Raw genomic sequence first — 18,621 nt, forward strand, 5'->3', positions numbered from 1 at the left:
CCAACTAAAAATAGTTGCAAACATTTATGAAGGGCCTACTGTGTTCCAGCCACTGTTCTAAGTGCTTTGTGTGTTTTAATTCATTTAACCCAATAACCCTGTGAACTAGCTACCTTACCTTCTTTTTATAGGTGAGGAAACTGAGGCACAGAGGGGCTAAGTAACTCACCCAAGGTTTCTCAGCCATGGAGTTAGAATTCAGTCAGGCAGTCTGGTTTCAGAGACTATGCTTTTCAACCACTATACTGTATTGCCTCAACTAAGTAAACCTACCAAACTAACATTACCAGTTATAAAAAAGAGATAATAGTGATACTTATTAAATTAAGACAGTTATTTAAACTGCATATTCACATTTTCCCTAAGAATTACAAAAATTGTATATCAAGCTTTAAAATTATGTTTATGGGGAAAATTTCAACAACACATAAAATTCCTAAAATATTTTACCTACTTGTATTTCATTTTAAAAATAGATTTTATTTTTTAGAACAGTTTTAGATTACAGAAAAATTGAGATAATAATACAAAGTTCCCATATAGTCCATACACTGTATTAACATCTTACATCTCTTAGAGTTATAGAGCCAGTGTTTGATAACCAGTAATAATGATGCATTATTATTAACTAGTGTCTATATTCAGATTTCCATAGATTTCCTCTAATACTCTTTATTATCTTCCAGGATCCTATCATATTACATTTAATTGTTTCTCCTTAGGTCTTCCTTGGCTGTAAGCTTCTCAAACTTTCCTCATTTTTATTTTACAGAATACTGATTAGGTGTTCTGTAGGATGGCCCTTGATTAGAATTTGCCTGACATTTTTCTCCTCATTAGACCGGGGTTATGGGATATTGGGAGGAAGATTACAGATGTAAAGTGTTGTTTTCATCACTTTATATCAAGGATATTTACCTTGAACATGATTTGTCACTGTTGATGTTGACCTTGGTCACCTGTCTTCAGTAGTGTTTGTCAAGTTTCTCCACTGTCAAGTTACTCTTTTTGTCCTCTTTTCCATACTACACTCTTTGGAAGAAGTTAGTCCACATAGGTCATATGTAAGAGAGTTATGTTTCACCTTCTTGAGAGCAAAGTATTTGCACACATTTTTTACAGTTCTTTTACACTAGAGATTTGTTTCTTTTCCCCTGTTTACTAATGTATTCAATCATTTATGTCAGTATGGACTCATGAACATTTGTTATATACTTTAGGTTATAATCCAATATTACTTTATTTGTTGCTCACATAGTTCCAGCTTTGGCTATTGGAAACTTTCAATTGGTTCCTGTGTACCTTTGACATGCCCTCCTCACTGTAGGGTGTTTTTTGTTGTTCGTTTTAGTTTTTTTTTTTTTAAAGTTCTTCCTTCCTTTCTGGCATTACAAGATGCTTGTTACTTATCTTGAACATTTCTACCCCGGTCCTAGAATCAGCTGTTTCTCTAAGGAGACCTGGTTGCTTTCATTGGAGAATAGTATTAGAAACCAAGATCTGGGTGGTAGGTGTGCTTGTTGCTACTGTCATTTCTTTTAGGCCCTCTCAACTAACAAAGAAATATATATATATATATTTTTACATATAGATATTTATATAGACATACATATTTTATGTGTACATTTTCATGAATATATTTATACATGCATACATATGTGCACATACATTTGTATGTATATATGTACATATGTGTATATATGTTTAAATATATACACACAAATATTTCTATATGTAGTCATACAGAAATGTGTATAAAAGATATAAATATGTATAAAAATATATACTTATATAAATAATATAGATGACTTGATACAGAAATATGTGTATATACATACATGGGTCATAATGAGTATGACCCATCACAGTATTCAGTATTACATTGAATGAAATAATATCCTTTTGTTTTTAATAGTGCCTAGCACATAGTAAGTGCTTAATAGATATTAACTCTTATTAAAAACCAATGCTGTGTAAGTTTACAGAAAGGAAAATTATATAAGAGTACCGTACTTAAAGTAGTTGTCTTGTCAGACTTTTGAGGATTACTTCAGGGGTTAAAGGTAGGGTGATTATACTTTCTGATTTACTTGGGATGAAGATCGTAGAATGTGATTGTTGTGCTAGCATGACTGTGAGTAGCATCCCCCTTTCCACCAGCAAAAGTATTTTGGTTTGAATGATAAATTATATAGTCATCTTATTTAAGGGGTAATAAAACTGCATCTCTCTGACCTAGAATGATGTAAATGAGTGGAGTAGGCTGGGAGAAAATGAATGGGCACTGAGAAGAAACTCATCTATCTAAGAGAGCAGCACTGCTCTGTTCCAGCTACTGTGGCCGAGGAGGAATGTGGCCCTGAGTGTAAAAGATTTTGATTTTTCAGGAGTAGGCAAAATCTAGAATTTGTGTAATGATCCCTCAATTTTTCATCATTGGCAACTAATTCAGTTTTTCTAAAAAGCACAAAAACTCATTAAAGGTCTGTACATTTTATCATAGGTAAATTATATCATAATTTTAAAAATGTGTAGGTTAGATGATGATCTTTATATGCCTGAGTTACTGGATATGTTAAATAAATATATGATAGTAAAAGTATAAGACAAGGAAAACTTACCTTATAAAGTTGTCTCAAGGGAAGTCTGGAGCACATATTAAAACTGAGAAAACTGAAAAATGTAGTACTTAAATTGACCATAACTGTGAGAGCCTTTGAAATCCTTAATGAATTAAAATGACTAAGGATTTTCTGAAGGCTTTTTAAATTGTATGTGATTGCAACAGTGAAGATAGAAATGAACGTATAGTAGGCAAAAATTGTGTAACCAAGGCTTCTACTTGAAATGTGCTTCAGGTGATGTTTTGTAGTTTAGATTTGTGGAACTTTGCTCTGGAAATAAATTTTTTTTTTTCTTTTTAAAGACTGTTTTAAAGAAGTTATTCATATACGTCTAGAGGAACTGCTCCGTGTTTTAAAGTCTATAATGAATAAACATCAGAACCTCAATTCTGTTGATCTTCAAAATGCTGCAGAAATGCTCACTGCAAAAGTGAAAGGTAAGGAAGATATAGTCAAAGTGGGTTGCTGTGGGCAAAAAGGAGCCAAGTGATATATTTTAGTTTATAATGAATATATAGCCAATTCCTCTCTTTGCATTTGTATGATGTATGTCAATAAGGAGTTATATATACTTTGATATTGAAATATTCCCACTAAGTCACACCTAAAGCTTTCTTCTTTTTAAAAACTAACTTTATTTAGCAGCAAATACTTTAAAAAGACTAACTTAAACCGAACAATTGATGTTTAAAATTTGAGTTTTTTATGAATGAGTGCATGCTCTTTCGAGGTGATTAGTGTACAAGAAGTCTTTGTTATGTGAGGACAATTGGTGTTGGAGTGTGGTAATCTCTAGTGACTACTTAAAAGAGGGAATCAAATGCAGAAAAAGAAGGCTTAATTGGAACCTTATTTTAAAATGTGAAAATGAAATTAAAATTATAAAATAAGTTTATCATATATATGTATGGGTATGTGTGTATCTATAGCATATAGATGCTAAAACTTAGCATGAAGAGTTGGACCATTATCCTCTGATGAAATGACTTGCCACTCAAAATTGTGAAAATTATTCTGGGTTGCGGTATATAAAAGAAAGATTGAGAACGAAGTGAGTATTTGAGAAGAAATGAGACAGGAGGCAGGGAAATTAATTAGGAGATTGTTAGGAATAATGGGCTAGATGAGGGTTGAAGCTGAGGGCTTAAACTGGGTGTGGTAGTGGTCAAATGCGATTTGTTATATAAGAGGGAATGAATGTCAGTTTGACAGAACGACACAGGTTGAATGTTAGTGGTTATGGAGAAGTTCGGTGTTGAAGATGTGGACTTGGGAATTGTTGATGTATAGGTAGTGGAAAAGGATGACATCAAATGAGTATGCAGAGTAAGTAGAGGACTGATGTGAGATCCCAGGGAGAGAGAGAAGATATAGAGGAATTGGAGAAACACCTAACAGGTAGGGAGTTGGACCTACAAGGAGGTGACATGGAATTTTAAAAGTGCAGGGTTTTAAGAAGTTATTATCAGTGTTAAATGCCACCAATAAGGTAAATGGATTCAAAGTAATAAAACTACAAAAAGTGACCTTTAGGTAGCAGTGATGTAGCAGTCAGAGACAGACAAGGTAACAGCAATCCTGTGACCAATTCTGTGACAGAGGTATGCCTAGGCACCATGGGAGCACAGAGTGAGGAACTCACTCTAGGCTGAATGAGGAAAGGAAACTCTCCTTTTGGGGAAAGGGATTGCCTGTCCTGAGTCAAAGGTCAAGTAGGCATTAACTGGACTGGGCTGAGTGGGAATGGGGCTGCGATACAAGAACTCTGGGTGAGAAGAACACGATGAGATTGGTGAACAGGATCATATTCGGAGAGGCTAAAGGGCATGCGTCAACGGATGAAGCAGGAAAAAAAAAAAAAACCTTGTCTACAAAATATAGTTCACATACTTAAGGAAACCACTCCACCCAGCACTTTTTGACACAGATTTATCATGTTTGTGTGGTTTCCTTTTTTCTGTATTTCAAACACTGAAAAAAATGTAGATGATTTTAAATGGGAAACATGAATAGCTTCTTCTGTCCTGACTTTCAAAAATGTGCGTAGTAACCAAATTTGTTTCTAAATAGATTGTTTACAAGTACCATTTAACTTTACTTAGATAGGGAAATTTGCGTCTATAGATAGTAAAATTTCCATGCTTGGAAATAGCAACCTAGTTCAATTGTTGTCAGTAGCTATTGTGTGCGGTCAGGATGTCCTGGGGAAGGAGTGCGCCTGTGTATAGTTGGTGTCCACATTCCAGAAACAAACTTGAAGAGAGTGGTGTCTCAGATACCTTGAAGGTCTTTTTGTCTTTGAGGAAAAGTAATTTTCTGAATATTATTTTCCACTATTACTATCTTTACACTTGGGATTATTGTTACTCTTTTACTTCTGTGCTGGATGACATTTAAAAGGGGAAGATTATTTTGTTGTTGGGAAACTTCCTCTGTTTCAGTAGGACTCCATGAGACTAGAACACTTTAAATAATTGTGTTTTCTTTGTGTTAAATTTGTATGGTTTATAATAAAACTTCTTTCCGTGCCCCAACTCTTATTTTGAGGCCATTTAAAAATATCGTTGATACTCCAATTGAAAAATATTCAGCGACTTGAATAATTGAGGTCAAATCAACTTAATTATTTCATTTAATGGCAATTTAGTTTTCAAAACCTGGAAAGGCAGAGAGTACGTAGAAACCATTTTGAGTATCTGTTCAGTGCCAGCCAGTCTAAGTGCTTTAAAACCTATAAATGTACAGTAGTAGCTATTTCAGAAAGGAAAAGTTTTTGGTACAGAAAGCTGTCTGGAATATGGGGATCCTTTATATTAGTTAAGGTTTCAGTCTTTTTGTTTGTTTAAGAGATGGCATCTCACTCTGTTGCCCAGGCTGTAGTGCAGTAGCATGTTCATAGCTCACTGTAACCTTAAACTCCTGAACGCAAGCAATCCTCTCACCTCAGCATCTCAGTTAGCTGGGACTACAGATGTGAGCTGTCACTCTCCTAGCTGATTTTTAAACTTCTAAAATTTTTCACAGGGACAGGGTCTTGCTATGTTGCCCAGGCTGATCCTGAACTCCTGGCCTCAAGCAATCCTCCCACCTTGGCCTCTAAAATTCTGGGATTACAGGCATGAGCCCCCACACGGGGTTCATCATTGAGTGTTTTTTTTGAGACAGTGTCTCACTCTGTTACACAGGCTGGAGTGCAGTGTCATGATCTCAGCTCACTGCAGCCTCCGCCTCCTGGGTTCAAGCAATTCTCCTGCCTCCGCCTCCCGAGTAGCTGGGATTACAGATATGTGCCATCACACCCGGCTAATTTTTGTATTTTTAGTAGAGATGAGGTTTTACCATGTTGGCCAGGCAAGTCTCGAACTCTTGACCTCAGGTGATCCGCCTGCCCTGGCCATCGAAAGTGCTGGGATTATAGGCATGAGCCACCTCGCCTGGCCCCATCATTTAATTTTAACTCTGTGTATGTTTAAAAAACAGCAGTGACTTAGGTATATGATTAACTTTAAGACCTTAAGTATGAAATGCATTTTTTCAAATCTACCAAACAATAGAAAAAAATACAGAATAACTTCAGAATCAGGGATGTGGAATCGTATTTGTATTACCACAGGTTTGAATGCATGAAGTGTGTCTGCTTCCTCTGTATAAGTGAGAAAAAGGAATCTTTACCCATATTTTTTATTTTAAATGTGGAGTTTACCTTCTAATAACTTTTAAAAGAAAAATCTTTAGTTTTTTTCCCATTCATTCTAGTAGTGATTTGCGTTTCCTGTGTGTCCTCGTGTTTCCAAGCAGGAAATTAAGTCTGACAAAATATTTGCAATATGGTAAGAGAGATACAGCCTGTTTTTAAAGGAGATAAAGGTATCTTCAGAACTCAGTAATTTATTATGTACTATTTGTTTTCATTATTTTCAGTTATTTTGGTCAATCTTATTTCTAATATAAATGAAAGTAACCCTTAATTTAGGTTTTTTATGTTCTGCATTTTACCCTATATTTAAAAATTGGTAAACAAAAAAGAAAAATAAGTCTTAATTATGCCTTCAAGATTGTAGAAGCCTTATACTTCTGTTTTGAAAACTTGATTTTATTAATAGGCAGTTCACGCGGAATGCAAATGGTATAAAAGGGTATTGAATGATGTTTTTTTGTTGCCTTTGACCGTTAGTCACTCATTCCTTTACCTAGATAAGCGACAACTTTTATTGGTCTCTTGTGTGTTTTTTCAGAGATATACATATACAAGCACATACACGGATGTGTTCTCTTTTTTAACCTCCTTTTTACACAGATGGTAGCGTTCTGCTCCTTGTTCATTGTCCTGGTTACCTGCACGGAAAGGGTTTCCTCATTCTTTTGTTACTATTTGTTTTTTCAAAGCTGTATGGTAATCCCTTATATTGATGTACTATAATTTATTTAACCAGTTAACTACTGATGGATGTTTGGATCATTTCCAGTTTTTTTTTCTATTACAAACAATGCTTCAATAGTCATGCAAATTCCTAGATGAATAATTGCTGAATCAGCAAGCATGTGTGTTTATATTTTTTGATATTACCAGATACCCTCAGTATAGGTTCTGCCCTTCTGATAGCAGTGTTGAAGAGGCTGATTTCCTGTACCTTTGCCAACAGACCTGGTTACAAAGCTCTGTTATCCAGTGTGATAGTGAAAAGTGGTATCAGTCTAGGTTTGATTTGCATTTCCCTCATTTTGAGTGCAATTGAATATCTTTTCATTTGTTTCAATACCATGTTTACATCCTTTTATGTTAATTGACCTTTTATCTGTTTTTCTTTTGCTGGTAGGTCTTCTTTTATTATTGATTTATAGAAACTCTGTGTAAGTAAAATTAGCCTTTAGTCTTTGATTAATGTTGAAAATATTTTTTACTTAATTTTTCTCTTTTATTTTTGCATTAACATTTTTCAGTGTTTTTTATGGTTTCTGGGTTTTAAGTATCAGGAAAGACTTCTCTGCTCTGAGATTATAATAGAATTCTTGAATGTTTTTTCTTCTGATGTTTCATGGTTTCATTTGTTGAAGTTAAGTCTTCAGAAACATTGTAAAGTATCTAAGCGTCTGGTAAGTTTTAGCAGGTAATTCATCTTTTCGCCACTAATTTGAGGTGTCATCTTTATCATAAATACACTACATTCTCACATATATCTGTTTCTGGACCTTATTCTGTTTCATTGATTTGTTCAGTTGTATGCCCAGACCATTCTGTTTTTATTGTAGTTTTTGTGACATTTTAATATATGGTAGGGATAACTTGTTTAGAATTTTATTTTTTCCATGAAGATTTTTGACTTGGCTGTTTGGTTCCAAAAAATACCTACTTTTTTTAAATTTATAGATTAAATTAAGGAAAATATACATACTTAGTATTTCTATCCAAGAATGTAATATGTACTTTATTTCTTCAAGTTGTCTTTTGTGTTCCTCGGAAGCAACTTAAAGTTTTCATTAGGTAGGTCTTGTAGCTTTTTTGTTTTTTTCCCTGTGTATTTTATTCTTTTTTTCCCCCCCCTTTTCATGCTTTTCTTCCATTGTATCTTTTAATTGATGGTTTTTGAACTGTGGGCTCTGACTCATGACATCAAGTTAGTGGATTGTGACCAGCATTTTTTAGAAATGAAAGAGAATAGAAAAGAAAAATCAGAAGCAACACTTATTATATAAAACTTAAGTATGTGTCAGAAATGTTATAGGTGTTATATAACTGATTATTATTATTATATGTGTATAGAATACTCAGTCATGATGCAATATGTATTTTTTCCCAAGGTTGTGGTAAAAAAACATTTGAAAGTTGCTGCTCTGATAGGTTGTATGAATGAAAGCTATTCATGTGATTTCTTGAAGAGATACTAAATGTGTCTTAGGGCTTTGTATTGTGATTTAATAGGAACTCAAGGGAGGCAATTATTTAAACCTTAAGCAACATTTTAATGAGCTTTTGAAGAACTATTAATAGAGGGGATGGAGTGGAGACAGAGACACCAGTCAGGTTGCTAAATAGTTCAGACTAGAGGTAAAACATGGGCTTTTAAATTAAATCAGTGGCAAATGGGGATGGAAAGGAGGAAAAAATATTTTAGAGGCATTTTTGAAAGTGAAGCTAATAAGCTAAGGATTGTATGGAAAATAGCAGATGGAAAGTAGGAGAAGAAATATATCAGCCTATTAGAAATGCAAATTGAGCTCGGAGGTTAAAACTAGACAGGTAGTTTAGGAATTTGTTCCCTCAAAGGTATGGAAGTGGATGAGATTCTGTAGGGATAGTGTATATAAAGAAAGAACTATAGAGGCTAAGTAGAGAAAGCTCTATGGAGTACAGATTGTCTACAGATGGATATTGAACAGAGGAAGAGAGCTTGTGTTTACTGAATCCAAGCACTGTACTCTGGGTGCTTCACACTTGTTTTCTCAGTCATTCCTTTCAATAATATGTTGTTTTGCTTATGAGGAAATTGAAGTTAGGTAATGTATCCAGACTAACACATAAAGTAGTAGAAACCAGATTTAAACTCAGGGCTGAAACTCCAAAGCCTTATATTACTTTTATATCACCTCTCATTTTGCAGATATGGAAACTGAGGCATAGAGAGAAGTTTGTCCAAGTTTTGCATATATATTAAGTGGTAGTGTTGTTGAAACTTGCAAAAAGGTTTAGTAGCTTGAAGACTTATAAGAAAAAAGACCTCTAATTTTGACTGATAGGAGGTTATTGTTGACAGTGTTTTATGTTATTATATGATAATAATAGCTAACATTTTTGAACATCTTCTATGTAACAGGCTCTATTCTAAGTTCATTTAATCTTCACAACAGTTCTTGAAGTATGTAATTATCCCCATTTTATAAATTAGGAAACTGAGTTACAGAGGGGTGAAGTTATGTAACATTGTAAGAGAGAGAGTTAGGATTTAACTTAGGCAGACTGACTTCAGAACCCATCCTCTTTACCAGGGGCTGGCAAACAGGCTGGTGGGCCAAATCTGGCCAGCTGCCTGTTTTTGTAAATAAAGCTTTATTGGAACACAGTTAGTCTTATTCATTTATGTATCATCTATGGCCCCTTTCAACAGAATTGAGTAGTTGCAACAGACTGTATGGCCTGAAAAATGTAAAATATTTACTACCTGGTCCTTTATAGAAAAAGTTTTCCAGTCTCTGATAACCATTAAAGTGGGTGTAAAGCCAAATCTTGAATGTAATGTTAACTTGGGAAGAAAGGCAATATAGGCAATGGCATGGCCTATTTATAGCAGTTCAGTAGTGAAGAAACGGTAAATGGATTGAATGGTAACTTTAAGGAGAAATATGGTAAAATGAACATTTTTTTCACATAGGAAAGATTTGAGTATGTTAGTAGCATAAGAAAAAACGTCAGTTGAATAGGAGATAATGAAGCTGTGAGGGAGGAGTAAAGTTGGTATAGGGTTTTGGGGAATGTAGGAAAGAGTAGGAATATTTATTATTGGAAAGGAGCCAAAGACTTTTCTTTGAAACACTGAGCAGGAGCAAAAAAGATAATTATGTTAGATATTAGAAATATAGGGTTGTTTTGAAGTCAGACAAAGGCATTAGGAATAGGAATTTTCATTAGGTGGCTATAACTTCACTCAAGTAGGGATGAAGATAAGATGGTTCAAATGTTGAATTGATTCAATAATTATTCTTTTCACTACTCAACGGTTGTTACAATTATTACTTTTTAATCTCCCCGTCATGTTTAGTGTGATAAAAAAATATAAGAAAGTAAGAATAATTATACAATTTTGGATAGTGTTATAAACTATTTTTTTAGCAGGTTAAAGTTAGGGAATACAAGTAGGATTTACATTGTTGGTGGTATTATGTTATAAAGTACTATTTAAAGTCTACTTTACAATGTATTTTTATAAACAGCTTTATTGAGGTATGATTGTATAATAAACAATGGTATCATTTGAAAATTCTGACATATGCATCATACTCCTGTGAAATTGTTATCATTCTACCTGTATCTCCTGGTCCCCCCTTTCACGAATTTTGATATGTTGTTTTTTCATTTTTATTCTGCAAAATCCCTTTTTTTAATTTTTTGAGATGGAATCTTGCCCTGTCACCCAGGCTGGTGTGCAATGGTATGATTTCGGCCCACTGCAGTCTCCTGCCTCAGCCTCCTGAGTAGCTGGGATTGATTACAGGAGTGTGTCACCACCCCCAGCTAATTTTGTACTTTTAATAGAGATGGGATTTCGCCATATTGGCCAGGCTGGTCTCGAACTCCTGACCTCAGGTGATCCTCCTGCCTCGGCCTCCGAAAGTGCTGGATCAGAATACTTTTTAATTTCCTTTTTTCTTCTTTGACACCTGGGTTATTTAAAAGCGTGTTATTTAGTTTCTAAATATTTGGAGATTTTCCGGAGATCCTTCTGTTGCTTCTAATTTAATTTCATGTTATCACAAAAAATATTTTGCCTCATTTGAATCCTTTTAAACTCATCAAGACTTGTTTTATGGCCTGTAATATAGTCTATCTTGGTATTTCAGTGTGCATTTGAAAAGAACATGTTAGGTAGGGTGTCATATAAATGTCTTGTCAAGGTGGTAGATAGTGTTGTTCTAATCATCCTTATGCTTACTTATTTTCCATCTACGTGTTCTGTCAGTTATTGCGAAGGGTTATTGAAATCACCAGTTATAACTGTGAATTTACGTGTTTTTCGTTGTGTTTTTTAAAGTATTTTCAAACTCTGTTTAATTATTAGGTACATAAATATATGGAATTATGTCCTTTTTTTTTTTTTGGAGACAGAGCCTTGCTCTGTTGCCCAGGCTGGAGCACAGTGATGTGATTTCAGCTCACTGCAACCTCTGCCTCCTGGGTTCAAGCGATTCTAATGCCTCAGCCTCCCCAGTAGCTGGGATTACAGGCATGCGCCACCATTGCCTGGCTAATTTTTTGTATTTTTAGTAGAGATGGGGTTTCGCCATGTTGCCCAGGCTGGTCTTGAACTTTTGAGCTCAGACAGTCTGCCCACCTCTGCCTCCCAAAGTGCTGGGATTACAGGCATGAGCCACCGCGCCTGGCTGTTATGTCCTTTTGATGAATCGACTCTTTCATAATTGTAAGTGACTCTTTTTATCCCTGGTAATGCCCTTTGTATAGAAATCTTTTTTTTTTTTTAAATAAGAAACAGTTTTGGTCTGTCAGCTAGGCTGGAGTGCAGTGGTACAATTATAACTAATGTCAGTCTTGAACTCTTGGCTGCAAGTGATCCTCCTGCCGTGGCCTCCCAAAGCCCTGGGATTATAGGCATGAGCCACTGTACCTAGCCTATTTCTTATGTTTTATCTGAGTGTGTTTTAGTTGTTTCAGGTAGAAGTATAATCTGTTTCTCTATCTTGGTCAGAGTGAAGTCAGAATATTTTTTAAATGCCCATTATTTAAGAACCATATTTGCAATGGTAACTTTTTCTTTTTGTTTGTCAGTGATATTTCGAAGAATCTGATGAAGGTTATGGATCTTAGCCTCCCGCCTGCCAATTTACAGAGGCTTATTATGCTTATAAAATTTTAGTTGCAATTTCGTGGAATTTATAGGCTTGAAGTTTAATTCACTCCTACCTAGGAATTCTTGCTTTCCAACTCTCGTTGCGTATTAGAATTACATGAGAGAGCTTGTGACAAAATATATTCTTCACCACATACCTGTGAAATCTGAATCTTTCATTAGTGGGACCCAGACTTTGTTTTTATTAACAAAACTCCCCAGGGAATTCTAATGTGCAGCCAAGATTAAAAACGACTCTGTTTTAAAGCAGAGGATGACTACTACTTCAAAAGATTTCTCTTCCTTCCTTTTATTGGCAAGAATACTAGGGAGGAGCTATATAGGGAACCAGTTACTCTTTATACCCAGTCAAAGTAGCACCGGTTACTTTAAAAAAATTGCCAATTCCACCTTCAGACTTTGTCTTGGTAAACTGTGTTTGCGCTTTTAACAAGAGTGCATACAGAAGTTAAAATAAGAAATCTTTGTCGGTTGTGTTTCATAATTTGCTTTAACAAAATGCAAAATATTAGGATATTGCTATTGTAAACAAAAGGCAGCTGTATGTCAACATGGACCTCAGAGCCCAAGAGCTTGTTGTAAGAAATAAGGCAGTAAGTAAATAGGAATTTTAATTTTCCAAATCACTGGGTTTTTTTTTTTTAAATGTGATATGCTTTGTTACAGGTTTTATGTTGTATCAAGTATATGTATGTGTATATATATATATGACTTTATTGGTAATTCATTCTAAAAAATGTACCTCATATTGCCTTCAGTGAGCTACAATGTGTTTGGCTGATTTTAAAATGCCAGAAAGCAGTAAGGAAGAGAAAATAGCACAGAACACTCTTAATAATTGAGAGGTGTGGTATAACATGGACTCTGTGACTCCAGCACTGTTTTTAGATGTGTCAAATTATGTAATCTATGGAGTAGTTAGTTTGGAATGCTGCTTTTATGCAAGCTGATTCTTTTATATGAATTTCATAATGAAGAATTTGAACATCATGTACATTTTGTATGTTAGGCTTTTCAATTTCTGAATCTTCTAATGCTCTTGAACTAATGATGAAGTTTTAAAGGATTAAATGATTCTGTATAAATCTAGTTTAAAGCATGTTTTTCCTTATTGTAACCAACTTTTCCTTACAGCTGTGAACTTCACAGAAGTTAATGAAGAAAACAAAAACGATGTCTTCCAGGAAGTGTTTTCTTCTATTGAAACTTTGGCATTTACCTTTGGAAATATGTAAGTAGAGGACTGTCATTTAAAGCAGCTGGGCCTAGGTGTCTTAGTGAGAGTGTGTTGCATTATCCAGTAAGATACATGGGAAATGAAGTATTAAATGGTATTAAATATCACAACTTTGGAAAAACTATCTTCTGTATGGCCTTATTACTATATTTGAAGGTATTTTTTTTTTTTTTTTTTAAGACGGAGTCTCGCTCTGTCGCCCAGGCTGGAGTGCGGTGGCGCGATCTCGGCTCACTGCAAGCTCCGCCTCCCGGGTTCACGCCATTCTCCTGCCTCAGCCTCCTGAGGAGCTGGGACTACAGGCACCCACCACCGCGCCCGGCTAATTTTTTGTGTTTTTAGTAGAGACGGGGTTTCACCGTGGTCTCGATCTCCTGACCTTGTGATCCACCCGCTTCGGCCTCCCCAAAGTGCTGGGATTACAGGCGTGAGCCACCGCACCCGGCATTTGAAGGTATTTTTATAGCTATTTAGAAGCAACATCCATTTGCAAGTGACTGTGGTTTATGTGAACAGATTCCTAGGGGTTTATTTCTAAGGTTCTTATTTTTAAAAAATTATTTTAGATAACATGTTGAATGTAAACCGTGTCACAAAGAAGTGTAATGACTTGTCTTTCTTTTTTTAACCTCCCTGGATAGCCTTACAAACTTCCTTATGGGAGATGTAGGCAATGATTCATTATTGCGACTGCCTGTTTCTCGAGAAACTAAGGTAAGCTAAGTTTGTGTGAAAGCAAAGTCTTTAATGTTTTTAACCTCATATTTCAACTATTGCCTAATCTTAGGCTGGGGGTAGTGGCTCATACCGGTAATCCCAGCACTTTGGGAGGCCGAGGTGGGCGGATCACCTGAGGTCAGCAGTTTGAGACCAGCCTGGCCAACATAGTGAAGCCCCGTCTTTACTAATAATACAAAAAATAGCCAGGCGTGGTAGAGGGCACCTGTAATCCCAGTTACTCGGGAGGCTGAGGCAGGAGAATTGCTTGAACCCAGGAGGCAGAGGTTGCAGTGAGCTGAGATCACACCACTGCAGTCCAGCCTAGGTGACAGAGTGAGACTCTGTCTCCAAAAAAAAAAAAAGAAAAATTGCTATGAAATAACAGAATATGAGGAATGTATGGATAATATTTCTTTAAAGGTTTATGGTAGTAATATTTTTAATTGACTAAACTTTTCTGCTGAATGCAAGCAAAATACGTAAAAAAAACTGCATCAGGGACCTGTGTTGATCATTTTCTGTTAAGGAAGATCAAATCCAAAAAGAATTTCAACAGATATTTGGGACCAGGTATAGTGACTCATGCCTATAGCCCCAGCACATTAAGAGGCCAAGGTGGGAGGATCATTTGAAGCTAGGAGTTCAAGACCATCCTGGTTAACATGATTGAGACCCTGTTCCTACAAAAAATTAGCCAGGTGTGGTGGCACACACTTATAGTCTCAGCACTTTAAGAGGTCATGATGGGAGGATCACTTGAGGCCAGGAGTTCAGGACCGGCCTGGTTAACATGATTGAGGCCCTGTCCCTACAAAAAATTAGCCAGATGTGGTGGCACAAGTCTGTAGTCCCAGCTACTTGAAAGGGAAGCTGTAGGGGGGTTCACTTGAACCCAGGAGTTCAAGGCTGCAGTGAACTGTGATTGTGTCATTGCTCTTTAGCCAGTGAGACTCTGTCTCTAAAAAAACACAAAGAAACAAAAACAAAAATCCCAAACATATGGAAATTTGCCAAGGACTTATATTATTATAAAAACTTCACGTCCTTCCTAAAATTATATAAAATAAAAATGACTGTCTAAGGCATTTGTTATATGTATTACAATATTGCCAAAAATTATGACTGATTCTGAAGCCATCCATTGACAAATGAAGGCGAATGATGAAAAGTTTTAAGATGTTTAAATATTTTGCTATTATTCATGATTATTCCTAAAGTTTATCTTTTCAAACTATTGCTACTACCTCAGAAGATAACACAGTTTATCTGTATGGCAAGACACTGAACAATTTAAATTTTAGGTGGGAATCGTATTTCCTGTTTCTGTACCTTTATTGTGCATACATATGATACTAATTCTTAACAGGAAAAAATACTTTTTTCTTTTTTTTCTTTTGTACTTTTTTTTGAAGGTTTTAATTTGTTTTAGAGATTGGAATAAAAAAGCTATGATGATATATAATCCTAATAATAAAATTACTTTGACCAACAGTTTTGAAAAATATCCTTTAAAAATAATAGCTGCAGTCTGGGCGTGGTAGCTCATACCTGTAATCTCAGTGCTTTGGGAGGGTGAAGTGGGTGGATCACCTGAGGCCAGGAGTTTGAGACCAGCCTGGCCAACGTGGCGAAACCCAGTCTCTACTAAAAATCCAAATATTAGCCAGGAAGGGTGACATGGCACTTGTAGTCCCAGCTACTTGGGAGGCTGAGGCACGAGAATCTCTTGAACCCGGAAGGCAGAGGTTGCAGTGAGCCAAGATCGTGGGCGCTGCACTCCAGCCTGGGTGACAGAGTGAGACTCTGTCTCAAAAATAAATAAATAAATAAATAATAGTTGCAGGCTCGCTGTCTCTATATATTTGCCTCATTTGAATATATATATATATAGCAACTATGTATTACATATATATAATATTATATATATATATTTTTTTTGAGAATGAGTGAGAACTCTTTCACCTGGGCTGGAGTGCAGTGGTGCGATCTCGGCTCACTGCAACCTCCACCTTCTGGATTCAAGCAATTCTTGTGCCACAGCCTCCCAAGTAGCTAGGACCATAGACATGCGCTACCACACCTGGCTGATTTTTGTATTTTAGTAGAGGTGGATTTCTCTATGTTGGCCAGGCTGGCCTTGAGCTCCTGACTTCAGGTGATCCATCCACCTCAGTCTCCCAAAGTGCTAGGATTACAGGTGTGAGCCACCACACCTGGCCTGTTGCAATATATTTAATAGTGGTCACTATGTACCGTGCTCTGCACTAGGCCTACATCATCTTAATTCTTAAAACAGTCTTTTGAAAGTAGTGTTCTTATCCCTCTTTTACAGAAGACCAAACAAAGTTAGGTGAATTTAAAATATGTAGCCCAATGTCATACAGGTAATAATGGAGCTCGATTTCAGACCCAGGTCTCCTTGATCATTTTTGCATTGAATCCTTGTATACCCTATACTACCCAACTTAAATCGATTAAATTTGTTTAAGATCTCAAAGTTTTGGTAAATGATGTTTTCCAGCACAGTGCAATAAAGTAGCACCAGCCACATGTAGTTCTTTACATTTAATTATAATAGTTAAATAAAATTAAAAATTCACTTCCTAGTCGTGCTAGCCACTTATTAAATGTTCAAGTAGCTACCTGGAGCTATTAGCTACTTTATTGGACAGTACAGATATAAAACATTTCCATCATCATAGAAAGTTTTGTACTAAACTATCTAATAGACTTTCGGAGACATGCTTATCATATAGTAAAATGATAAAAGATGACTGGAAGAGACAGATCTGTGTCTTCTGTTTAGATAGCAATCTGTTTGCATTGCTTCTCTAACTTCTTGACTAATATTTTTATTATCTGCAAAATTTAAAGTTTTGAATGGATTCATTAATGTTAACTAATGCTGTTAGTAACAACAGTGAGGTTGTTCATTCTTGGATCTTGGGAACTGCTGTTGTAAAAAGCTGTGAAATTCTTATGAAGTGTTCTGGCGCTTGAACAGACTTCTCAGGCCCTTTAAGTTTTAAATACTTGAAATTCTTTAGCAGGAATTATGTCAGAGTAACAAATGGGGGCAAAAAATTTCTGAAGCAAAGATTTGTGTTCCTCTCTAATTTTAAATTTATCTTTTTCCATGTTATAAGTCGTTTGAAAATGTTTCTGTGGAATCGGTGGACTCATCCAGTGAAAAAGGTATTTATAACTTTTCACAAACTTCTTGTAGTTACTTTCTATAAATGTCCTGGATTAATCTCCTCTTGCCTAGTAACCTAGTGTATTCATTTTTAATGCAAAATGATATATGAAGTTTTACATATAAAGCTTAAGGGAAATAGCCTGCTAGAGTAGATAGATAATATGAGATATAGACTGATCAAGAATTATGTAAAGCTTTTAACTTGATGAATAATAGAAATATATTTTAAGACAAAAATACATTACAGTTTGAAACCATTTTAAGTTTAAACTCTGGCCTTTTAAATTGTAAATTTGTCACTTGTATTTTTTAAAAAAAACAGTTTTTATTGACTAACATCTTAGGATCTGAGTGCTTCTTTGTTTAGAGTTATGATGTGATCACATTTAACATATACTTACCTTGATATTTTTGTTTTCAGGAAATTTTTCCCCTTTAGAACTAGACAATGTGCTGTTAAAGAACACTGACTCCATAGAGTTGGCTTTGTCATATGCTAAAACTTGGTCAAAATATACTAAGAACATAGTTTCATGGGTTGAAAAAAAGCTTAACTTGGGTGAGTTGCCTTTTAAAGCATCTGATTTAGAGTGTAATAATTAAATTGTTTCTAACTCATTTTTTACAGATTATGAGTAATAGAATTCCAAATTAGTACCTGTTTCATTGTAGTGAATAAAACCATTATCCAGAAAAGACTCTTCTTACACTAGATGTAATTATTGAATATTTACTGTGGACCAACTACGAGACCTAGGGACACAGAGACAAGTAGAATACTGTCTCCGCCTTCAAATAAGTCATACTCTAGTTGGTAAAAAGAAATGCAATCAGATAATATGGTCAGGAGATAATAGCAACAATAGATGTATGAGTAGAAGGCAATGGAAGCAGAGAAGAAACATTTTAACAGCTAATATTTCCCCAGTGTTTTACAGTTGTCAAAATGTTTTCATAGTCATTATCTTATTTACTTCATGCAAAAACCCTGAGAAGTAAGCAAGACACGAATTGTTTTTCCTATTTTACAGCTGAGAGAGACAAGACAGGAGATTCCCTAAGGTCATATAGCAGATTTGCTTAAAGTCATATAGCATAACTGGAAGAATATAGAATCTATCCAAAGCCTATGCTCTTTCTACTATATTAGTTGCTTATAATAGAGAATGCTAATCAGAATCACCTGAATAGTCTTGTAGAGGGTCAGTACACAAGCCTAGGTCCTATCCTTCAAAGAGGTGAAATGAAGGCAAATATATTCTG

At 35.4% G+C, this 18,621-nt stretch overlaps 1 protein-coding gene across 2 annotated transcripts in view; it reads left to right on the forward strand.

The window, feature by feature from the left end:
* The window catches only part of ARHGAP29 (Rho GTPase activating protein 29), a 95,868-nt gene that overhangs the window by 24,484 nt on the left and 52,763 nt on the right, over positions 1–18,621 (forward strand). For both annotated transcript variants that reach the window (XM_011991507.1, XM_011991508.1), the window contains exons 3-7: positions 2,927–3,061; positions 13,337–13,433; positions 14,081–14,153; positions 17,306–17,354; positions 17,780–17,917. In XM_011991507.1, the coding sequence (XP_011846897.1) occupies positions 2,927–3,061; positions 13,337–13,433; positions 14,081–14,153; positions 17,306–17,354; positions 17,780–17,917 (492 nt within the window). The remainder of the gene's footprint in view (positions 1–2,926; positions 3,062–13,336; positions 13,434–14,080; positions 14,154–17,305; positions 17,355–17,779; positions 17,918–18,621) is intronic.

This window comes from Mandrillus leucophaeus, unplaced genomic scaffold, assembly GCF_000951045.1.
Source record: "Mandrillus leucophaeus isolate KB7577 unplaced genomic scaffold, Mleu.le_1.0 Scaffold397, whole genome shotgun sequence".
NCBI lineage: Eukaryota > Metazoa > Chordata > Mammalia > Primates > Cercopithecidae > Mandrillus > Mandrillus leucophaeus.